This window comes from Microcaecilia unicolor, chromosome 10, assembly GCF_901765095.1.
Source record: "Microcaecilia unicolor chromosome 10, aMicUni1.1, whole genome shotgun sequence".
Lineage (NCBI taxonomy): Eukaryota > Metazoa > Chordata > Amphibia > Gymnophiona > Siphonopidae > Microcaecilia > Microcaecilia unicolor.
The window spans coordinates 216038041-216063365 of record NC_044040.1 but is presented as its reverse complement, the minus strand read 5'-3'; the positions used below and the strand labels follow the sequence as shown (position 1 = coordinate 216063365).

Below are 25325 nucleotides of genomic sequence, written 5' to 3'. Positions count from 1 at the left end.
CAAAACAATTTACGCAGCCACCTTCTCTTACATAAGCGCACAACTATGGAATGGGCTCCCAAAAGCTGTGAAAACAATCCATGACCACTTGAACTTCAGGAAATCACTAAAAACCAACCTCTTCAAAAAGGCCTACCCCAACGACCCCACGTAACCCTCTTCACCTACCAACGCAGCATGACTATGATCGAATAGGACATCACGCAATCTTCATCCATTCCGACCCTCCACTTATACCTCATATGATCACTATACAACTTTGTATTTGTTATCCACTGACTGGGCAAATGCCTTTGACGGTAGTATGTAAGCCACATTGAGCCTGCAAATAGGTGGGAAAATGTGGGGTACAAATGCAACAAATAAATAAATAAAATAAAAAAGGGGCCACATTAATTGTATAACGTTGAGATAAGTCTCTAGAGATTTGTATGCCTTGATAATGTAATTTGTGTCCCATCCATCGCAATGGAAAGCAGCTCTGCCACCTATGTTCCAATTCCTCCCGCAAACTCATTACTTCTGACTGGTCAACATTAAGCCATAGACCTGAGAATCTCCTTTTTAAATGTTAGATCCAGCAGCCTCGTTCCAACCCAGTTAAGGTGGAGTTCATCCTTTCAGAATAGGCTCCCCCTTTCCCAGAATGTTGCCCAGTTCCTAACAAATCTAAATCCCTCATCCCTGCATCATTGTGTCAACCATGTATTGAGATTTTGGAACTCTGCCTGCCTCATAGGTCATGGCCACGGAATAGGGAACATTTCTAAAAATGCTACCCTGGAGGATCTGGATTTTAGTTTTCTAACTAAGAGCCTAAATTTGGCTTCCAGAACCTCCATGCCACATTTTACTATGTCACTGGTAACCCACATGTACCAAGACAGCTGGCTCCTCCCCAGCATTGTCTAAAATCCTATCTAGGTGATGCGTGATGTCCACCATCTTTCAACCAGGCAGGTAAATGACCAGGTGTTCCTCACGTCCACCAATCACCCAGCTATCTATATGCCTAATGATGAAATTACCAACTAAAATATCTATCCTAAACCTTCCCTCCTGGGCAGAAGCCCTGGATAGTACCCTTCTCACTGCTGGACTGTTGTTTGCATCTTAGTATTATTGAGTTGTTTAATTAATTAAAACTTGTTAAGGTATTAGGAATATTAGACTAATGTAAAGAGCCTTAATGGTATATTGTGTGATTTATTTAGTGTTCACTTCTCAGAAAGTAATGAAATGTAATTAAAACTCCCTTCTTGTTATCCTAATTAGAATAATTGACTATAAATTAAGACTATAAATGAAGAGATTTGCTAGGGGTGGGCAAGAGTTGGGGAGTGTGTGCAGAAATGAAGAGTAAACTAGGCTCATCTGTTAATACTGTAGGCTGTGATAGTTAAGTTTTTACCTCTGGCAAAAAGTTCCAGTTTAAAATTATGGGGGAAATGGTTTTACACTATGGAGATTAGTTAATAAAGATTGCTTTTTTAAAATTCAAACTGTCTTTATCAATAAACCTACAATTTCTGTTTCAACCCCAATCTCCAAAGCACAAAGTAAGATAGTATTCACTTACCCAGAGAAATGTCCTCCCTCTCTTGTCTCTCTAACCCTTGTCTCTTCTTCATTTTTAGCATTTACCATTCTTACAAATCTGACTGTTAGCAACATCTCCACAAATTCTTTAATTTTAAGCTGGTTTCATGCAGAAGGAAGCACAAGTTCTTATTCTATAGAAGTCTTTGGAGATCCATCAAAGATTCTGAATGTCACAGAGGAATCAGCATTCATTAGTGGTTTAGTTCCTGGAAGTCGATACAAGTTTCGGATCTCTGTTGCTGGAGAATATAGGCGGGATGACAATCAGACTACAATATTTGCATTTACCAGTAAGTATCATATTACTAAAAACAGAAAGGGAGATGAGTCTTTTCTCTGATCCTATAGATGGCTTCAGTAGTAACATAGTAGATGACGGCAGAAAAAGACCTGCATGGTCCATCCAGTCTGCCCAACAAGATAAACTCATATGTGCTACTTTTTGTGTATACCTTATCTTGATTTGTACCTGTCCTTTTAAGGGCACAGACCGTATAAGTCTGCCCTGCACTATCCCCGCCTCCCACCACCGGCTCTGCCACCCAATCTCGGCTAAGCTCCTTGGGATCCATTCCTTCTGAACAGGATTCCTTTATGTTTATCCCACGCGTGTATATGCTGTTGATTTATCATGTTACACTATGTTACACTATGGTGGTTGTTTTATATGCTCTACTTTTGTTTTGGACATCTGAAAACTGGCTCCAAAACCCAATTTTGCACAGGCAGGATATGGACATCTAACACTGCAGAGCATTCATTTGGAAAGGGGGGGGGGGGGGAGGGTGGTCTGGGCATCTTTCAGGAAATCCAGACTGTCCTAATTTGACCGCCTTTATCAGACTTACTGTTCACGTGTCCTTTAGATTGTAAGCTCTTTGAGCAGGGACTGTCCTTCTATGTTAAATTGTACAGCGCAGCGTAACCCTAGTAGCGCTTTAGAAATGTTAAGTAGTAGTAGTAATAGTACTTTTGGGCAGGACTAGGGGAGGGCCCTAAATATGGACATCAAACTCTGATCACAGAAGGAGAAGGGAATGTTCAAGACTAAAAAGATGGACGTCTGTATTTAGATCTGGTACTTGTCACATCCAGGTTACAGAATGTTGCTCTGATTGAGGGGTACTCCACTGATTGGAGATAAAGGAAGACACAGTAGGTATTTTTCTGTCACTGGAGGGCTCACAATTAAAAAAAAAAAAAGAAACAAAAATTACCCAAATTTGTAATGGAACTTGAGCTGGTAATCTCCAGATCTCTGTGCTGGTGGCTTCAACAATTAGGCTATTGCTCCCCATGGATTTCTTGGGTGGCCATTTTATAATATGGAGGTTCCTTTGCTGTCTTGCAGCCAGCCATGTCCCTCATTTTGCCCTGTTCAAAATTTGGATATTTCACTTTGTAAAGTAGATGTTCATGCAGGACGTTTTCAGTTCATGGATGTCCATTTGTGACGCACCGACTGGGACATCCATATTCATTTCTGAAGTGACACTCCACCCACACTGCATCCTTTATTATTAGTGCTCCAAATATCCCTTCTCTAGATAGAAATATGGAAACTTCAACGTTCTCTAATTAATTCTGAGTTGGAGCTTTTCCATAGAAATTATTTTCCTTAATACCTTTCTTTTCTTGGTGAGCACAGGACCTGAAATTGTAAGGGATTTCAGAATCAGAAATAAAACCACAACCTCAGCATTTGTAGACTGGATTGGACCTGTGGGAAACAAAAGTTTCTATGAGGTACGAGTGACGGGAAACCCATCGAAGCTCCTTCAGGTGAGCTCAGAATCTGTATCTGTGGATGGTCTGATTCCGGGAAATGAGTACATGTTCAGCATCGCTGCATTCGCTGGAGACAGTGAAACACACGGGGACTGGAGTGAGATCTCTACATATACAAGTGAGTTCTGGAAATCGAGATGAGTTTTCAGTGGTTCACCATATTAGGTGAAAAGAGGATTACTGAAAAACCAGATATTATTTTACTGGATATGTTAATTTTTCTCTTTTGTCATGAATACAGGGCCTGAAATGATACAGAATTTGAACACTGCAAACATCACCACAAGGTCTGTATTTCTGGACTGGCTTCCACCTGTAGGAAACAAAAGTTTCTATGAGGTACAAGTAGTGGGAAACCCATCCAAGAGCCTTCGTGTGAGCTCAGAATCTGTATCTGTGGATGGCCTGACTCCGGGAAATCAGTACATGTTCAGCATCGCTGCATTCGCTGGAGACGGTGAAACACACGGGGACTGGAGTGAGATCTCTACATATACAAGTGAGTTCTGGAAATAGAGATGAATTTTCAGTGGTTTACCATATTAGGTGAAAAGAGGATTACTGAAAAACCAGATATTATTTTACTGGATATGTTAATTTTTCTCTTTTATCATGAAAACAGGGCCTGAAGTGATACAGAATTTGAACACTGCAAACATCACCACGAGGTCTATATTTCTGTACTGGCTTCCACCTGTGGGAAACAAAAGTTTCTATGAGGTACGAGTGACGGGAAACTCATCGAAGGTCCATCAGGTGAGCTCAGAATCAATATCTGTGGATGGCCTGACTCCGGGAAATCAGTACATGTTCAGCATCGCTGCATTCGCTGGAGACAGTGAAACACATGGGGACTGGAGTGAGATCTCTACATATACAAGTGAGTTCTGGAAATAGAGATGAGTTTTTAGTTGTTTACCATATTAGGTGAAAAGAGGATTAATGAAAATCCAGATTCTATTTTACTGGATATGTTAATTTTTCTCTTTTCCCATGAATACAGGGCCTGAAGTGATACAGAATTTGAACACTGTAAACATCACCACAAGGTCTATATTTTTGGACTGGCTTCCACCTGTGGGAAACAAAAGTTTCTATGAAGTACGAGTGACAGGAAACTCATCGAAGATGCTTTATGTGAGCTCAGAATCTGTATCTGTGGATGGCCTGACTCCGGGAAATCAGTACATGTTCAGCATCGCTGCATTCGCTGGAGACAGTGAAACACACGGGGCCTGGAGTGAGATCTCTACATATGCAAGTGAGTTCTGGAAATAGAGTTGAGTTTTCAGTGGTTCACCATATTAGGTGAAAAGAGGATTACTGAAAAACCAGATATTATTTTACTGGATATGTTAATTTTTCTCTTTTGTCATGAATACAGGGCCTGAAATGATACAGAATTTGAACACTGCAAACATCACCACAAGGTCTGTATTTCTGGACTGGCTTCCACCTGTGGGAAACAAAAGTTTCTATGAGGTACGAGTGACGGGAAACCCATCCAAGATCCTTCGTGTGAGCTCAGAATTTGTATCTGTGGATGGTCTGACTCCGGGAAATGAGTACATGGTCAGCATCGCTGCATTCGCTGGAGACAGTGAAACACATGGGGACTGGAGTGAGATCTCTACATATACAAGTGAGTTCGGGAAATAGAGATGAATTTTCAGTGGTTTACCATATTAGGTGAAAAGAGGATTACTGAAAATCCAGATATTATTTTACTGGATATGTTAATTTTTCTCTTTTGTCATGAATACAGGGCCTGAAGTGATACAGAATTTGAACACTGCAAACATCACCACAAGGTCTGTATTTCTGGACTGGCTTCCACCTGTAGGAAACAAAAGTTTCTATGAGGTACAAGTAGTGGGATCCCCATCCAAGAGCCTTCGTGTGAGCTCAGAATCTGTATCTGTGGATGGCTTGACTCCGGGAAATGAGTACATGTTCAGCATCGCTGCATTCGCTGGAGACAGTGAAACACACGGGGACTGGAGTGAGATCTCTACATATACAAGTGAGAACTGTATAATGCTTCTTGTGGTATGAGAGACGTTTGTGTTTGATATTATGAGATTCTCTTTCATCTGGATAAATGGGTATATTTCATCTGTGTGCAAATGTATTCAGAAAATTAGATTCATAGTGGATGTTTGAAGAAGGCTTAATCTTTTGAACTTCTTTGAATTGTGCATTATTTTTACAGATAAGATAGTGTAGGAAAGAGTAGAAATGTTAAATAGTGAAAGTACTTTTACAATATTATTTTTTAAAATTTTGTGAACAAACAAAACAATCAATAGTGAAAAATATAAATGAAATTAAAAAGAAATGAATCTCTATACATCTTAGTATTTTCCACCTACTCCATGGTCCTTTATAGCAACCCCATCAAGTATTCTTAAACTAGACAGCCAAGAGTCTTCCTTTCCAGGTTTCTCAATCAGCCTCATTATTTCAGCAACGATTTCAGAAATGAGCTGTTCCTGGGCTACCTTGATATTTACAAATGAATTCTCTATCAGTGGTGCATTATGCAAATGCTCCAGCTACATGTGGATTTCGATGGGAGGTAAAATATTGTTCCCTACTTTCAAGTTCTGGGCAGTCTAGATCATAGATGGGTTGGGGTCTACGACTGAGAGTATTTTTGCCTAGTTCAAGTGCTCAGCACTAGTTGGTTGAGTTCCTTGGCTGTCTTTTCACTAGAGAAAGAACGAGCTTAGATTAGTCGGCTAGATTGAAGTTCATGTTCTGCTGCAGTCTAGCTGCCTAAGGGGTCCTTTGACTAAGGTGCACTGAAAAATGGCCTGCAGTAGTGTCGATGCGTGTTTTGAGCGCGTGCAGAATTATTGTTCAGCGCACCTACAAAAGAAGGCCTTTTTTGCCGAAAACACGTGCAGCAAAACCAAAATTGCCACACGTCCATTTTGGGTCTGAGACCTTACCGCCAGCCGTTGACCTAGAGGTAAAGAATCTGGGTGGTAATGACGTACGCTCGTCAAAGGCGCGTGCCCATTATGAGCGCCCAAAAATAAAATATATTTTTCAGACACGCATATCAGACGCATACCAAAAATGAAACTACCACAAGAGCCATGCGGTAGTCGGGCAGTAACTCCACTTTGGCGCACTTTGGGCGCACGTAGACACTTAAGCGGCTTAGTAAAAGGGCCCCTAGTTCCTGCTCAGTGTAAGCCTCCCGGGCTATTTTATAAATTCTTACTTGAGTGCTTTAAATGTGTTCCACTCCACTCGTCATTAAAATGACCCTCTTAGTCGCTACTCTCAGCCCTAATGAAAAGCTACCTAATAATCTTATGCAAATCCATATGTGTTTTCAGGACCCGATAATGTCAGGAACCTTACTGTTGTGAATGTGACCACCACATCAATACTCTGGAACTGGCTTTCACCGGAAGGCAACAGAAATTTTTACCACATTGTAATTTGGGGAAACCCATCTAGAAACCTAACAAGTCGCTTGGAATCCTTTTTCATGCCTGGCCTGATCCCCGGTAATCATTACACACTGATGGTCTCATCGGTAGCTGCAGACAATAAGACTCAAGGAGACTGGAGTAACATCTCGACATTTACAGGTGAGTAATGAGAAAGAGGAGAAATTCAGATTAGGTCTTACCACTTGGAAATGGAGCGCAATCATTGTTAGAAATGATTTTCATCAGAGTTTCCAATACTCTGAATTGTCAGGCCCTAGTTAGCATGGTCTTAGCTGGCCTCCCGGCGGAGGTTGTGGAGACGAGGACTGTGTCAGAGGTTCAGAAAGCATGGGACAAGTATGTGGGATCCCTTAGGAAAAGGGTTACGGAGGATGGGCAGACTGGATGGGCCATTTGACCTTTATCTGCCATCATATAACTATATTTCTACGATGAGTATATGAACTGCCCTAGTTCTGTGTCACTCTTACGACGGTAATTTTACTGGATTTTATAAACTGCCTTGACGGTCTTCAAATGTCAGTATGTCAAATTTATGCTAAAAATTGCATATGATATAATTACCATTTGACAAAGTGATTTCAAGGAGCTGCAGATATAAATGATTACCCAACCTGTTTGACCCGCAATCCTCAACTTTCTTAGGCTTTCTCCACTGGGATTGACAGAAAAGAACTGACCTTTCAGTGGTATATATGATTCTCCTATTTCTAGAACTCTTAAAACAGCAATCCGTTGACTACATGTTGGATATTTTATTTATTTGCTGTAACTGTCTTTTCTTTTCTTCTCTTCTCCCTCAAGGTACTTTCTAAAGTAAAAGACAATTACACATTAAGGGCCTCTTTTACTTAATCGCCCTAGCGATTCCCATGGGACAAATGCAAAGCAGTCCATTCGAACTGTCTGTGTCACATTTGCAGTGGCAGGAATCACTAGCTTAGTTTACTAAAAATGGCAGACATTGGCTCTATTTGCCATTTCCAACTTTGTCGTTTTTAGCATGAAACCAAAAGCCATAATCTTTGAGATCTGAAGCCCCCAAAAACTGCTCTTAAGTCAATGGCATCATATTGGAAATATCACTGGGCTATTCCAGTGTCACCTCTTCCTCACACTGTGCTTCAAGGATTAGTGTTGAAGAGTTCATCAAGTTCTCATAACTTCTTCGGAGAATAATATGTTGAAGGGTGATTGTCATGTGGAGTTCGGAGTTCTGACTGCAGAGGTTAAATTATATTCATAATTTGTGTCTAAATTTCCTGAAAGAGACAGCCACCCTCTCTCTTTCTCATTTTTGGTTTTTAGTCCCCAAAGTAATTCAAAATCTGAGAGTCAGTGATGTCTCCGCCAATGCCTTGTTTCTGAGCTGGCTCCCACCGGTGGGAAACAAAAGTTCTTACTGGATTGAAGTCTTGGGAAACCCATCTCAGAATCTTACGGTGACCTCAGAATCACTCTTCCTCTACCACCTGTTACCTGGAACCTGGTACACATTCAGGATTTCTGCCCTAGCTGGAGAGAGACAAGGGGACTGGAAAGAGATTTCCGAGCATACCTGTGAGTATTAAGAACAAGAACTTAAGAAAATCAATCACTTCTCCTGACGTACAGGTAAAATTTAATACATGTTAGCACTATACAGTGAAGCTGTTTTCACTTCCAGAAAAGTTTGGGTCTTTTTTTTTTTTTTAATACCAGCACCTTTCCCTCTGGCTGCTTGCTCAAATTCCCTCCCATCTACACAGTCGAATTTAGGTTTCAGTTGTACAGTGTCCAATTGCTCCTGCAACGAGATACTGAAATCTGCTATCAATTATAAAATCAACTCCAGCACAGCTGGCTGAAGAAGGAGAGGAACACAGAGACTTATCTAAGAACAGTACCAGCATGCCGAGGGTCCAGTAGAATCGGAGCCACTGCTGGCTATCACCTATTGCTACCTCTTTGCATTGCTTAGCACCACTGCCTCGTCTCACAGCTCATGCGTCCAGGACCATCACCACTGCCCTTCTTTTCATCAATGGTTCATGCCTAGATCCATGTATCCATTGCAAAAAAAAATAGAGTATTTCGCCATTAAGCAGGATTTATGCAAAAGTAGCACTGAAAGGGTCGCGCCTTCCACTGTGCCCTCCATCGAATCAAGGAAGGACCTATGATGAAGCACCTGCCACATTTGCCCACACATTGTACTCAAATGCACCCAAGGACTTATCCAAAACACAATCCCAGACACAATGTTTATATGAGGCATTCGGAGCTGAGCATTTGAATCAAGGCCCTGTCATAGGATAACCTATTTTTCTTGCTCTATTCAGATGTGTGTACGTGCGTAATAAAAATTTGTAATGTAACTCCCAGTACTTCACACTCTCAATCCATCAGGAGCATGTTTTTAGACTGAATAGTAACTGGTGAAGAGAAGAATCTCCACAATCCTGTGCCCATCTGTTCACAATCTTCTGATACGGGTGGGTCTCCAAGTTTCTTCAAACTCCCATAATAGGAACCCACAAGGCCCTTGATCACAGCTGGCAAGGGCCATCAAAAGGGGTTTCCTCAAATCTACTCGAGATACAGTCACCAAATCATGCACAGAATGGCGTAACTGCATATATTGCAACCAACGTGAGCTGTTGATTTCATAAGTGTCTTTTATATCTTCAGAAGACAATAATGTCTTCATAGCAGAGCATAGCAGAGACTTTAGCTAGTTCCTCATTCGCCTACCTTTCATATCCATGTCAGTCTGTCTGGGCTCAAAATCGCCATTATCCACTATTGGGAGATATCGGGAGCAATAAGAATGAAGCCCATAATGCTTTTGAAAAGTGTCCCAAGCTCGTAGCATAGGATGGAGACTACATAATTACCAAGATTTGGGGGAATCCGGCATGCCCTAGCATGAATCAAATATGAGAGCACCAGATGTTCCCCAAATGAACCTTCCAAAGAAACATCACAGAAGTGAGTCGAGCCACAAAGCCAGTCACTTACATAGTGCATCTGACTAGCAATAGCATAAGCTTTCAAATCTAAGCCCAACCCACCATCCCCCCTGCCCAATTTCAAATACTTAAAAGCCACTCTAGGTTTTTCCCCACTCTATAAGAAATGACTGATATGCTTATTCTAGGTGGGGGGCAAGATTGGAAGATGCTGAAGAAGGTACATCCATTTAGGTAGAAGGATCATCTTTATTAACTGGATCCTACCTCATAGAGATAACGATACATTTACCCATTTATGATACAAATCACTAGTAATCACTAAAAAGGGGCCACATTATGTGTATAACATTGAGATAAGTCTCTACAGATTTGTATGCCCAGATAATGTAATTTGTGTCCCATCCATCGCAACGGAAAGCATCTCTGCCATCTATGTTCCAATTCCTCCCGCAAACTCATTACTTCTGACTGGTCAGCATTAAGCCATAGACCTGAGAATCTCCTTTTTAAATGTTAGATCCAGCAGCCTCGTTCCAACCCAGTTAAGGTGGAGTCCATCCTTTCTGAATAGGCTCCCCCTTTCCCAGAATGTTGCCCAGTTCCTAACAAATCTAAATCCCTCATCCCTGCATCATTGTGTCAACCATGTATTGAGATTTTGGAACTCTGCCTGCCTCATAGGTCATGGCCACGGAATAGGGAACATTTCTAAAAATGCTACCCTGGAGGATCTGGATTTTAGTTTTCTAACTAAGAGCCTAAATTTGGTTTCCAGAACCTCCATGCCACATTTTACTATGTCACTGGTAACCCACATGTACCAAGACAGCTGGCTCCTCCCCAGCACTGTCCAAAATCCTATCCAGGTGACGCGTGATGTCCACCATCGTTCAACCAGGCAGGTAAGTGACCAGGTGATCCTCATGTCCATCAATCACCCAGCTATCTATATGCCTAATGATGAAATTACCAACTAAAATATCTATCCTAAACCTTCCCTCCTGGGCAGAAGCCCTGGATAGTACCCTTCTCACTGCTGGACTGTTGTTTGCATCTTAGTATTATTGAGTTGTTTAATTAATTAAAACTTGTTAAGGTATTAGGAATATTAGACTAATGTAAAGAGCCTTAATGGTATATTGGGTGATTTATTTAGTGTTCACTTCTCAGAAAGTAATGAAATGTAATTAAAACTCCCTTCTTGTTATCCTAATTAGAATAATTGACTATAAATTAAGACTATAAATGAAGAGATTTGCTAGGGGTGGGCAAGAGTTGGGGAGTGTGTGCAGAAATGAAGACTGAACTAGGCTCATCTGTTAATACTGTAGGCTGTGATAGTTAAGTTTTTACCTCTGGCAAAAAGTTCCAGTTTAAAATTACGGGGGAAATGTTTTTACACTATGGAAATTAGTTAATAAAGTTTGCTTTTTTAAAATTCAAACTGTCTTTATCAATAAAACCTACAATTTCTGTTTCATCCCCAATCTCCAAAGCACAAAGTAAGATAGTATTCACTTACCCAGAGAAATGTCCTCCCTCTCTTGTCTCTCTAACCCCTGTCTCTTCTTCATTTTTAGCATTTACCATTCTTACAAATCTGACTGTTAGCAACGTCTCCACAAATTCTTTAATTTTAAGCTGGTTTCGTGCAGAAGGAAGCACAAGTTCTTATTCTATAGAAGTCTTTGGAGATCCATCAAAGATTCTGAATGTCACAGAGGAATCAGCACTCATTAGTGGTTTAGTTCCTGGAAGTCGATACAAGTTTAGGATCTCTGTTGCTGGAGAATATAGGCGGGATGAAAATCAGACTACAATATTTGCATTTACCAGTAAGTATCATATTACTAAAAACAGAAAGGGAGATGAGCCTTTTCTCTGATCCTATAGATGGCTTCAGTAGTAACATAGTAACATAGTGGTTGATGGCAGAAAAAGACCTGCATGGTCCATGCAGTCTGCCCAACAAGATAAACTCATATGTGCTACTTTTTGTGTATACCCTACCTTGATTTGTACCTGTCCTTTTCAGGACACAGACCGTGTAAGTCTGCCTAGCACTATCCCCGCCTCCCATCCACCAGCCCCGCCTCCCACCACCGGCTCAGGCACAGACCGTGTAAGTCTGCCCAGCACTATCCCCGCCTCCCAACCACCAGCCCCGCCTCCCACCACCGGCTCTGGCACAGACCGTATAAGTCTGCCCAGCACTATCCCCGCCTCCCGCCACTGGCTCTGCCACCCAATCTCGGCAAAGCTCCTTAGGATCCATTCCTTCTGAACAGGATTCCTTTATGTTTATCCCACGCATGTATATGCTGTTGATTTATCATGTTACACTATGGTGGTTGTTTTATATGCTCTACTTTTGTTTTGGACATCTGAAAACTGGCTCCAAAACCCAATTTTGCACAGGCAGGATATGGACATCTAACACTGCAGAGCATTCATTTGGAAAGGAGGGGAGGGTGGTCTGGGCATCTTTCAGGAAATCCAGACTGTCCCAATTTGACCGCCCCTATCAGACTTACTGTTCACGTGTCCTTTAGATTGTAAGCTCTTTGAGCAGGGACTGTCCTTCTATGTTAAATTGTACAGCGCAGCGTAACCCTAGTAGCGCTTTAGAAATGTTAAGTAGTAGTAGTAATAGTACTTTTGGGCAGGACTAGGGGAGGGCCCTAAATATGGACATCAAACTCTGATCACAGAAGGAGAAGGGAATGTTCAAGACTAAAAAGATGGACGTCTGTATTTAGATCTGGTCAGTGGCGTACCTAGGGTAGTTGACACCCGGGGCCGGTCATTTTTTAACACCCCCCTCCAAAATCCAGTACTAGGCATACCGAGAATACAAAACACTGAGGACCTATAGAGCAATTCTACTATACCATAAGCAGTCATTTCTATGAGTCACACAAGGAAAAGGAAAGCATCTTAAACACTACAGTGAGCACTAGAACATCAATTCACCTATTGTAAAACGAAACCAGACAGAATAGTACAGATCGTCGATCCTGCACAGTCAATGCCAACTGAAAGCCATGTCTTTTTCACAAACACAGATACACCCTAATCCACTATAGAATAAGTAATCATAAACTTTCTATTTAGACAAAAATTAAACTGAACCCCCAAGATGCCAGACTCTGCATACAATGCAACACCACAGAAACAGAAACTGTCCCCTAGTACTGTGCAAAATATAAAGACAGCAGATGTAAATTTGAAAAAAACTAACAAGTACCAATCACCACTTTACAAATTAACAAATAGAAATAAAACAAATATAGAAAGTAAAATAATACCATTTTATTGGACTAATACATTTAGCTTTCAGAGGCCAAAACCTCCATCCTCAGGTCAGTACAGTATAGTGCTGTTACAGTATCCTATCCTGACCTGAGGAAGGGGGTTTTGTTCTCCGAAAGTTAGTCAAAATGCCTGCTTGTAAAAGAAAGCGCCAAATCTCTCCTTGTCGACGTTGCGTCGGGTCTTCCCTCACTGGGTCCCGCCTCCACGAGGGCGGGACCCAGTGAGGGAAAACCCAACGTGACGTCGACGAGGAGGTTTGCCGGCACTTTCTTTTACAAGCAGGCAGGGCAGACACGAAGCATGCCTGCAATGCTGCTTTTCAGATTTTTCTTTAAGGCACAGCAGGATGGAGGCAGGAGACGCGGGCTGCCTGCAGTGCCGACGGAGCACCCCCCCCCCCTGACACCCGGGGCGGACCGCCCCCACCGCCCCCCCCCCCCTTGGTACACCACTGGATCTGGTACTTGTCACATCCAGGTTACAGAAAGTTGCTCTGATTGAGGAGTTCTCCACTGATTGGAGATAAAGGAAGACACAGTAGGTATTTTTCTGTCACTGGAGGGCTCACAATTAAAAAAAAAAAAAAAAAGAAAAATTACCAAAATTTGTAATGGAACTTGAGCTGGTAATCTCCAGATCTCTGTGCTGGTGGCTTTAACAATTAGGCTATTACTCCCCATGGATTTCTTGGGTGGCCATTTTATAATATGGAGGTTCCTTTGCTGTCATGCAGCCAGCCATGTCCCTCATTTTGCCCTGTTCAAAATTTGGATATTTCACTTTGTAAAACAGATGTTCATGCAGGAAGTTTTCACTTCACGGATGTCCATTTGTGACACACTGACTGGGACATCCATATTCTGAGTGTGACTTCCTTTTTGAAATGACCCTCCACCCTCTCTGCATCCTTTATTATTAGTGCTCTAAATATTCCTTCTCTAGATAGAAATATGGAAACTTCTACCTTCTCTAATTAATTCTGAGCTGGAGTTTTTCCATAGAAATTATTTTCCTTAATACTTTTCTTTTCTTGGTGAGCACAGGACCTGAAATTGTAAGGGATTTCAGAATCATAAATAAAACCACAACCTCAGCATTTGTAGACTGGATTGGACCTGAGGGAAACAAAAGTTTCTATGAGGTACGAGTGACGGGAAACCCATCGAAGCTCCTTCAGGTGAGCTCAGAATCTGTATCTGTGGATGGTCTGATTCCGGGAAATGAGTACATGTTCAGCATCGCTGCATTTGCTGGAGACAGTGAAACACACGGGGACTGGAGTGAGATCTCTACATATACAAGTGAGTTCCAAAAATAGAAATGAGTTTTCAGTGGTTCACCATATTAGGTGAAAAGAGGATTACTGAAAAACCAGATATTATTTTACTGGATATGTTAATTTTTCTCTTTTGTCATGAATATAGGGCCTGAAGTGATACAGAATTTGAACACTGCAAACATCACCACAAGGTCTGTATTTCTGGACTGGCTTCCACCTGTAGGAAACAAAAGTTTCTATGAGGTACAAGTAGTGGGAAACCCATCCAAGAGCCTTCGTGTGAGCTCAGAATCTGTATCTGTGGATGGCCTGACTCCGGGAAATCAGTACATGTTCAGCATCGCTGCATTTGCTGGAGACAGTGAAACACACGGGGACCGGAGTGAGATGTCTACATATACAAGTGAGTACCAGAAATAGAGATGAAATTTCAGTGGTTCACCATAATAGGTGAAAAGAGGATTATTGAAAAATCCAGATACAATGAAACCTCAGTTTTCGTTGATAATTCGTCCGAAAAATATTGACGAAAACCGAAACCGACGAAAACCGAGGCAACAAGCAATTTTTTCTTCTAAATTCTTTTCAATGAATAAAAAAGGCTAATGTATAGAATAAATGAGCATTTAACATGGCCTTTACCTTTCTGAAGACTCTTCTTGGTGTATGGAAGATGAGAGCAGGCAGTTATGCAGAGTTTTTCTCATTAAAGAGCTGGCGATTTTGTACAGGCACTGAACCGGAAGCAGCAGTGTGGGCTAAACGACAAACTTTTTCTCATTAAAGAGCTGGCGATTTTGTACAGGCACTGAACCAGAAGCAACAGTGTGGGCTAAACGACAAACTTTTTCTCATTAAAGAGCTGGCGATTTTGTACAGGCACTGAACCAGAAGCAGCAGTGTGGGCTAAACGACAAACTTTTTCTCATTAAAGAGCTGGCGATTTTGTACAGGCACTGAACCAGAAGCAACAGTGTGATCCCACAACCAGAAACAACGCCCCAGAAGAACGACACGTGAGAACGCAAAATTAGCAGCGTGGGCACGCCAACGAAATCTGAGGCGACCAATGAAAACTGAGAGAAAAATTTGTAAAACAAATCAATGATAACCAAAAACGACGAAAACCAAGGTTTCACTATAAGTATTTCCTATTGTCCAATATTTTCTTTCAGAGACTGGTATTGTTAATCTAATTAGTAACATAGTAACATAGTAGATGACGGCAGAAAAAGACCTGCACGGTCCATCCAGTCTGCCCAACAAGATAACTCATATTTGCTGCTTTTTGTGTATACCCTACTTTGATTTGTACCTGTGCTCTTCAGGGCACAGACCGTATAAGTCTGCCCCGCACTATCCCTGCCTCCCAACCACCAGCCCCACCTCCCAACCACCGGCTCTGGCACAGGCACAGACCGTATAAATCTGCCCAGCACTATCCTCACCTCCCCACCACCAGCCCTGCCTCCCAACCACCGGCTCTGGCACAGACCGTACAAGTCTGTCCAGCACTATCCCCGCCTCCCAACCACCAGTCTCGCTTCCCACCACCGGCTCTGGCACAGACCGTATAAGTCTGCCCAGCCCTATCCCCGCCTCCCAACCACCAGCCCCGCCTCCCGATCTTGACTAAGCTCCTGAGGATCCATTCCTTCGGCACAGGATTCCTTTATGCTTATCCAACGCATGTTAGAATTCCGTTACCGTTTTCATTTCCACCACCTCCCGCGGGAGGGCATTCCAAGCATCCACTACTCTCTCCGTGAAAAAATTATTTTATTATTTTACTGGATATGTTAATTTTTCTCTTTTATCATGAATACAGGGCCTGAAGTGATACAGAATTTGAACCCTGCAATCATCACCACAAGGTCTGTATTTCTGGACTGGCTTCCACCTGTGGGAAACAAAAGTTTCTATGAGGTACAAGTAGTGGGAACCCAATCGAAGAGCCTTCGTGTGAGCTCAGAATCTGTATCTGTGGATGGCCTGACTCCGGGAAATCAGTACAAGTTCAGCATTGCTGCATTCGCTGGAGACAGTGAAACACATGGGGACTGGAGTGAGATCTCTACATATACAAGTGAGTTCTGGAAATAGAGATGAATTTTCAGTGGTTCACCAAATTAGGTAAAAAGAGGATTACTGAAAATCCAGATATTATTTACTGGATATGTTAATTTTTCTCTTTTGTCATGAATACAGGGCCTGAAGTGATACAGAATTTGAACACTGCAAACATCACCACAAGGTCTGTATTTCTGTACTGGCTTCCACCTGTGGGAAACAAAAGTTTCTATGAGGTACAAGTAATGGGAACCCCATCGAAGAACCTTCGTGTGAGCTCAGAATCTGTATCTGTGGATGGCCTGACTCCGGGAAATCAGTACAAGTTCAGCATCGCTGCATTCGCTGGAGATGGTGAAACACACGGGGACTGGAGTGAGATCTCTACATATACAAGTGAGTTCTGGAAATAGAGATGAGTTTTCAGTGGTTCACCATATTAGGTGAAAAAAAGGATTACTGAAAAATCCAGATATAAAAGTATTTTCTATTGTCCAATATTTTCTTTCAGAGACTGGTATTGTTAATCTAATTATTTTACGGGATATGTTAATTTTTTTCTTTTCCCATGAATACAGGGCCTGAAGTGATACAGAATTTGAACACTGCAAACATCACCACAAGGTCTATATTTCTGGACTGGCTTCCACCTGTGGGAAACAAAAGTTTCTATGAGGTACGAGTGACGGGAACCCCATCCAAGAGCCTTCGCGTGAGCTCAGAATCTGTATCTGTGGATGGCCTGACTCCGGGAAATCAATACATGTTCAGAATCGCTGTATTTGCTGGAGACAGTGCCACACACGGGGACTGGCGTGTGATCTCTACATATACAAGTGAGTTTCAGTCATGGAGATGAAGTTGTAATGGTTCTCCAGGTAGGTCTCCTGTAGATGCATTGGACTACTATATCTAGTCCGAAGTCTTTGCGTGGCCATGCAGTGGGGAGCACTTACCGCCACCTATTGAGGTGGTGGTAAGGGCTCCTGCAGTAACCCCGCAGGAACCGTGCAGGACACAGTTGACTGCTTGGTTGGTGCCACAAAATGGCGCATGCTAGAGCCAGAACTACCACCGGTGGCCACATTAGGCCAGCAGTAGTTCCACAATGGTGTGCAGTAAGCCTGTATTGGGCTTACCGCTGCTTTGTAAAAGTGTCCCTTAGGTTCTTAGGTAGAATGATGAAATCCAGAACTTCCAGAGGAGTTCCACATGCAGGACCCAAAAAGGCGGGCAGAGCTCCGAAGTCTCAATGCAAGGACAAAAGGATGGTGCAGGAAGGATGGATTTAGATTTATGAGGAACCGTGCAACATTCTGGAGAGGGGGAGCCCGTTGCAAAAAAGGTGGGCTCCAGCCTAATAGGTGTAGGAACCAGGCTGCTGGTACTAATGTTTGAAAAGAACAGAGAGCAGCTTTCAAAGTGGAACTTGGGGGAAAAGACAACTTACGCTTAGGATTGCATGGTCTGGGACATCAGAGGGACATCAGAGTATCCTGATAAACAGGTTGCAAGAACAGTAAAATAATAACCAAAAAAAGAAAAAAAGCTCACGTACCTGAAGGAGCTGAAGCCTCTAAGCAGGTTTTCAAAGAGGGCGCTGACTCTGAGTCAAACAGACTAAAAGTTCTGCACAAAGCAAACTGTGCCCTGGAATCCTTTTAGATAGAAATTCCATGTGGTTGAGGTTTTTTACCATCCGCCTGGCCAGAATATACAGATGATAACATCTTAACAGAAATTAGGGAAGCCAACGAATTTGGCAACGCTATAATAATGGGTGATTTCAATTACCCTAGCACTGACTGGATTAAGGTCGAACCAGGACATGCTACGGAAGTAAAACTCCTAGATGAAATAGATGACCTGCTTCATGGAGCAGCTGGTCCAGGAACCAACAATAGGGGGCGCTATTTTAGATCCAGTCCTTACTGGAGCTTTGCTATGGAAGGTGATGGTGTTGGGGCCACTTGGTAATATGATCAAATGTGATTTAATAACTGGACACAATAATTAGCTCTATGTTATCTAAGCCTCAGTATTTTACTATTACTACTACTTATCACTTCTATAGCGCTACAAGGCCTACGCAGCACTGTGCACCACACACAAAAAGACAGTCCCTGCTCAAAGAGCTCACAATCTAAATAAGACAGGTAGACAGACAGAACAACTAAGAGGTAAGGGAATTAAAGAGGTGGGGATAAAAGGGTACAGGGCAAGTGAGCAGTGGTTAGGAGTCAAAAGCAGAGTTAAAGAGGTGGGCTTTTAGCCTGGATTTGAAAACGGCCAAAGACGGGGCTAGACGTACAAGCTCGGGAAGTCTATTCCAGGCGTGAGGTGCAGCAAGATAAAAGGAACGGAGTCTGGAATTAGCAGTAGAGGAGAAGGGGACAGACAAGAGAGATTTATTCACAGGACGGAGTACCCGAGGGGGGCGTACGGAGAGACAAGAGTGGAGAGGTACTGGGGAGCGGTAGAGTGAATGCACTTGTAGGTCAGTAAGAGAAGTTTGAATTGAATGCGGAAACGGATGGGGAGCAGAGCGGTAGAGTGAATGCACTTGTAGGTCAGTAAGAGAAGTTTGAATTGAATGCGGAAACGGATAGGGAGCCAGTGAAGTGACTTGAGGATTTACCATTTAAGAGAATTATCACCTGGTTCAGAAAATAACAAGGCTTTGCAGAATTCCAGTGAAGATGCAAAATGAATATCATGACACTTGGTCTGAGCTATAAAACATGAGGCTCACTTACACAATTGATGGCATATAGAGGGTAACTTTATAACAGACTGTCCAGGTTGGGAGATCAGGCAGATGCCTAGTTCATAAACGACACTTAAGTGCAAGGTATCTTTCTAAAACTGCCCCACAAAACCTGTCACAACATGGCCAAAACGAAGCCACAGATGTTTACGCCTGTTCAGCAGTGGGTATAAATGTTCTCACGTGAATTAAATGTGAACTCACGCATTTTATAAAGGATCTGTGTAAACTGGAATTTTGTCTACCCTCTGTCCAAAATCTGCCCCTTAACACACTGACACCCGAGTCACGTCACTAAATACACGATTGTCACATAAATACGTTTACACAAGAGTAATTTCATAGACTGGAGTGGAGGAATAGCCCAATGGTTAGTGCAGTGGCCCAAGAACCTGGGGAACTGGGTTCGATTTTCACTGCAGCTCCTTGTGACTCTGGGCAAGTCACTTAACCCTCTATTGCCCAGGTACAAAATAAGTACCTATGCATAATATGTAAACTGCTTCAATTGTAACTACAGAAAGGCAGTATATCGAATCCCTTTCCCTAAAAAGCTGCATTTCGTGCACATTTACACGTAAAAAATAATTTATAAAATTATCCCACAGTGGCTGAATCTTGCTACTGGAGATAAAAGAAGTGGGAAAAGTAAGCCAGGCTTGTCCAAAGAACTGGGACCAAACAAATAATCTCTCTATATAAAAGGCAACCCCAACGTTCTGAAGCCTCCACGGAAGTTGAGGCGCCTGAGATATCCGGTGTGCCCTGGAGTGTCTGCACCGCCCTCGCGTCAAAACGTCTTGACGTCGAGGGCGGAGCTATGACACTCGAGGCCCAAAACCGAAACGCCACAGCGAACTAACAAGGCAAGTAGCTCGGACGGACAGAGGGAGGGGGCCCCTTGCTAGCGCCCGTTTCATTGCCCTCAGAAACGGGCATTTTTTCCTAGTTAATAATAAAATCAACACAGTTTATTAATGTTTCCTAAGAAATGACTCAACACAACGTTGTGTTTTGGCCTGGCGGCCTGCATCAGGAGTCTTATGTCTTAAGGAAAGACTGATGGTCTAATTTAAAATTAGGTTGAAAAACAGAAGGCTTGAAATAGCAACATAAAGTTGGTCTTTAAAAAGACCGTTGTGTCAAACCGTAAGGCACTGGAGTAAGCACTGATGCTATTGCTACTGTACAGATAATCTATAGTCACTGCCCTTGCTCCACTCATCCGCTAAATTTATTCATTCATTCATTCATTCTTGTTTTTTCTTTGCTTTTACTAGAGCTGAAAATGGTGTTTTAAGGCCCTGCCTTTCTTCTGTTTGCAGGACCTGACATTATCAGGAACCTGAAGTTTCTCAATGTCACCGTGAACTCTGTGGATTTGGGCTGGGAAAAGCCAGAGGGCAACAGAAGTTCCTACCGGATCGAAATAGAGGGTGACTCATCTTGGTCTCGTTCAGTGACTTCAGAATCGGCGCATGTCGGCGATTTAGAACCGGGACATCTTTACAGATTTCTGATCTATGCAATTTCCGGAAATGGTTTGGAAGGAGAACGAGTCGTGAACTCTGCGCATACTCGTAAGCACTTTATTAACCCCGAGACTTACTCATGCAACTAACATAACCAGAGTACACAAGAACTGCCCCGTGCCCACATCCGCATCTTACCACTGAAATGCGTTTGTGCGGAGGCACCGTACAGGCTCTGCTCACTGCCCCTGCGCACGTGGCTGAGACATCTTTGATTTTCTGACAGCCGATTGCTCTGGAGAAATGGCTTTTTAAGTGTGGAAATGTCTTTAAAAGTTGCCCTCCGCATTGGTCCAGTAATAAATCCTCTCTTCTGTTTCTTTGCTTTGGTGTTTAATTATAAAGTATCTGAAGGTCTAGCTGCAGATTACTCATTGATTTTCTTTTCACTTTCAGACACTTCAGCTGTGTATCTGTCTCTAAAATACTCCACTTTTAATAACCTCACGAATGGAGAAGAACAGAAACGTTTCATTTTGCAAAAGGTGACGCACTTTTCTAATGACTGACGCTGATGTGGGTATTTTATTCTAAACAACTACCTAATGTCAGGTGCCCTGACTATTACTGGCTCTTCACCACTGCTCTTGCAATTGAGTAGGCCCAAACTAAGGAGTCCTTTTACTAAGCTGCAGTGAAAAGTGGCCTGCGGTGGTCTGGCTGTGTGTTTCTGGCGTGCGCTGGGTCATTTTTTTTACAGCAGCTGGGAGAAAAGGCATTTTTTCAATGGGACAGTAAATAACCATGCGCTGAAATGAACGGTAACGCCAGCCATTGACCTAGTGGTAAGGGCTCACGCCTTACTCGTGCGGCAATCATGTAGCGCACGCCAATGTGGGAGTACTGCCGATTACCTCTGGGAACGCCCCCCACGGTAGAAATGAGAAAACTATGTTCTACTGCAGGAGCCAGTGTGCGCCAACTTCAGAATTACTGCCGGAGGCCCCTGGGTAGAGCCCTACCCGCTGCTTTGTAAAAATTACCCATGTGCAGAGCAATTTTAGAACCTGGGTACTAACATTTATGAACCCATTGCGCATGTAATTGATTAGAATACTCGCATCTGTGCATGTGTATCTGCCAGTCTGCTGCCTAAGCGCTGTTCTGTAAATATGCAGCACTCTTGCATAGCGCTGATTTGCAAGAGGATGCATATAGGGGTAGAGCATAGTCAGGACATAGATGGAGCTTCCACTTACCCATGGAACTAATGGAATACTCTAAATGGGAGGAGGGGCAGGTGGTTGGGAGGCGGGGATAGTGCTGGGCAGACTTATACAGTCTGTGCCAGAGCCGGTGGTGGGAAGCGGGACTGGTGGTTGGGAGGCGGGGATAGTGCTGGACAGACTTGTACGGTCTGTGCCAGAGCCGGTGGTGGGAGGCGGGGCTGGTGGTTGGGAGGCGGGGATAGTGCTGGGCAGACTTATACGGTCTGTGCCCTGAAGAACACAGGTACAAATCAAAGTAGGGTATACACAAAAAGCAGCAAATATGAGTTATCTTGTTGGGCAGACTGGATGGACCGTGCAGGTCTTTTTCTGCTGTCATCTACTATATGTAACCTCTATGGCTGGTATAAATGTAGAAGCAGCGGCTATGGCACCTGGGATGGGGCAGACCCCCCCCCTCCCCCCCCGCCGGCCGGGGATCGCACACCCCTTCCAGGCAAGGAGGTGCGTGGAGCAGACGCGCACTGTCGGCTCTGCCAGTCACCTGCCCCAGAACAGGAAGTTGACATCTGAGGGGTGCAGGGTGGACCACCCCCACCGCCCTGCCCTAGATATGCTAGAGTGTAGATTGTAAGAAAGATCAAGTTTCAGGTTCAAGTTTATTCAGGACTTTCTATCCCGCCCAACAGAGCGAGCTACGTAGGTGGCTTACAATCTTTAAAACAGGAGAAAGAGGAAAAGAGAAGAAGACAGAGAGACAGACCTGTGAATACAATGGGAACTCCAATTTGTATAGGAAATAGGGGGGTAAGGTCCAGGGGCGTAGCCAGACAACAAATTTTGGGTGGGCCTAGGCAAGAAGTGGGTGGGCACCAAGTGTTCTCCCCCCTTCCAACCACCACCAAAAAAAATATTTCAGCTGGCAGGAAAATGCTTCTTTCCACCTTGGCAGTATGCAGCAGGCATGCGCTGAAAACAGAGCCTGTGCAGGTGCCAGTATCGTGGAGAGTAGCGTTTTTGTTACCATCAGGGGGAAGTCTTCAGCTGGCCGAGCTTGAGATCCCCATCAGCTACCGCTAAATGTGTGCTACTGTTGGGTGGGCCTGAGCACTAAATGGGCCCACCCAGGCCCACCCATGACTACGCCACTGGTAAGGTCAGTACATTAGGAAGGGAGAACTGTAATAATAGTAGCAGGAGTAATAATTATAATAAATGTTAGGTGTGCGGATACGGGGTTACACACAATAACATTCTGTTAACCATATGATCGTATGCACCAAAGACTGCAAATATGATAGCATGCTTTAAAGATTGCAAACGTGATAGTGTGCACTAAAGAACTGCTTGTAAGTGGTCAATTATCAGCATCGATTGGCCCGTTGATCAATTAAGTTACACATGCAATTTGACTTTGTGGCCAAAATTGTGTACATAACTCTACTTGCCATATATAGAATTCGCAGGTTAGTGACTGAGGAGCCACACAAAGCTGTGAGGATGAGGCATAAGGAGTGGACAGAGCTGTTGTGGAGGCGTGGCCTAGTGGTTAAAGCAGTGGTCTCAACCTCCAGAGGTGGCTGGTTCAAATCCCACTGCTGCTCCTTGTGATCTTGGGCAAGTCACTTAACCCTCCATTGTCTCAGGTACAAACCTTGATTGTGAGCCCTCCTGGGACAGAGAAATATCCAGAGTACCTGAATGTAACTCACCTTGAGCTACTACTGAAAAAGGTGTGAGAAAAAATCTAAATAAATAAAGATTCTAGAATTCTAAAGAATAACAAGATTTCATGCAGAATCTCAAAGAGCAGCAACATTCCATGTAGAACCCCAAAGAGTAGCAAGATTCTGGAGTGGAGGAGTGGCCTAGTGGTTAGAGCACCGGTCTTGCAATCCAGAGGTGGTTGGTTCAAAATCCCACTGCTGCCCCTTGTGATCTTGGGCAAGTCACTTAACCCTCCATTGTCTCAGGTACAAACTTTGATTGTGAGCCCTCTTGGGACAGAGAAATATCCAGAGTACCTGAATGTAACTCACCTTGAGCCACTACTGAAAAAGGTGTGAGCAAAATCTAAATAAATTGTTCAGCTTTGCATCAAATTTAATGTGGCATTTTTATTCCACTTACTCTTGTTGTGTTCAATACAGAATAGTTTCAAAATGCAAAATAAACAATAAATTGTCAAAATCTAACATAATAATCTAAACTGTATGATAAAGATGTTCATAGAGAGATTTTAATTTCATGGAATATTTTGATTGCATCACATTTCAAGGCTTCATGATTAGTAGCTGTAGATTTGAAGAGCAAATGCATTATTTTCATTCTCTCAATGATTTTGTTTTTCAGCTAAACCAGAGGTTTCCAGACAAAAATTTTACTTTGATGTGGAAAGGAGTAACAGAAGCCTAAGCCGATCTTCATGTGTGTGCCAGAACAAGGAAAGATCAAAAACGTGGCTTGTGGAACTGGACTGCTGGTTAGAGCACCAGGGTTGAAATCCAGCTTCTTCCTTGGGACATAATCACTCTGGGCCCTTTTACTAACATGCATTTAACACAGCAAAAAACAGAGTCCTGCAGGATGCACTCAGGTGGCCTGTAGTAACTTTGAAATCTGTGCACACTCACTGCACGCTAAAATGAAATATTCTATTTTTTAGAGGGGTGTCGGGGGCAGAGAGTGGGCTTTCCTGCACGGATATTGCATGGGCTCTTACTGCCTACAAAGCAGGTGGCGGTAGCTGCTCACATGGTCATTTTAAAATATAGCCACACGCTAACGGCAACATTAGTACATGGCCATTAATGCAAAAAAGTAAATCGGGAGGGTTTATGGCTGCAGTAAAAATGGCCCTAGCCGTAAAGGCTACTTTTTACCACAGTTTAGCATTTTCAAAGTACTTAGACGTACGTGGAGGGGCATAATAGAACGGGGCTCCCAAGGTTTCCTGAGGGCTCATAAAAAAAAAAGGGCCAAGTAAAGTCGTCCACGTGTTCGTCAGGGACGCCCTTCTTTTTTCCATTATTGGCCCCAGTCCCGCCTTCACTATGTTTCCGACACGCCCCCGGGAACTTTGGTCGTCCCCGCGATGGAAAGCAGTTGAGGACACCCAAAATCGGCTTTCAATTATGCCGATTTGGGCGACTCTGGGAGAAGGACGCCCATCTCCCGATTTGTGTCGAAAGATGGGCGCCCTTCTCTTTCGAAAATGAGCCCAATAGTGCCTAAAGTAACCTATCGTACTTTGTGTGACTATGTGCTTTGAAAATGAGTCCCTTCATCTCCCATTTCCTCGTGGACCCACTTACTCTGTAAGCTCTCTGGGGAAGGAGGGATCATGCCTTTGTATAATATGTTGTAGACTTCTCTGTAT

General features: G+C 43.1%; 1 protein-coding gene across 1 annotated transcript in view; it reads left to right on the top strand.

Annotated features, from left to right (window-relative positions):
• LOC115478596 (receptor-type tyrosine-protein phosphatase beta-like) overlaps positions 1-24798 on the top strand; it is a 51983-nt gene extending 27185 nt beyond the window's left edge. The window contains exons 12-30 of the mRNA XM_030216070.1: positions 1638-1892; positions 3251-3508; positions 3632-3889; positions 4013-4270; positions 4394-4651; positions 4775-5032; positions 5156-5413; positions 6741-6998; positions 8169-8420; positions 11395-11649; positions 14173-14430; positions 14554-14811; positions 16237-16494; positions 16617-16874; positions 17057-17314; positions 20571-20825; positions 21174-21266; positions 23239-23245; positions 24298-24798. Coding sequence (XP_030071930.1) covers positions 1638-1892; positions 3251-3508; positions 3632-3889; positions 4013-4270; positions 4394-4651; positions 4775-5032; positions 5156-5413; positions 6741-6998; positions 8169-8420; positions 11395-11649; positions 14173-14430; positions 14554-14811; positions 16237-16494; positions 16617-16874; positions 17057-17314; positions 20571-20825; positions 21174-21266; positions 23239-23245; positions 24298-24361 — 4277 coding nt within the window. The 3' untranslated portion in view covers positions 24362-24798. The remainder of the gene's footprint in view (positions 1-1637; positions 1893-3250; positions 3509-3631; positions 3890-4012; positions 4271-4393; positions 4652-4774; positions 5033-5155; positions 5414-6740; positions 6999-8168; positions 8421-11394; positions 11650-14172; positions 14431-14553; positions 14812-16236; positions 16495-16616; positions 16875-17056; positions 17315-20570; positions 20826-21173; positions 21267-23238; positions 23246-24297) is intronic.
• Positions 24799-25325: the final 527 nt, after the last annotated feature.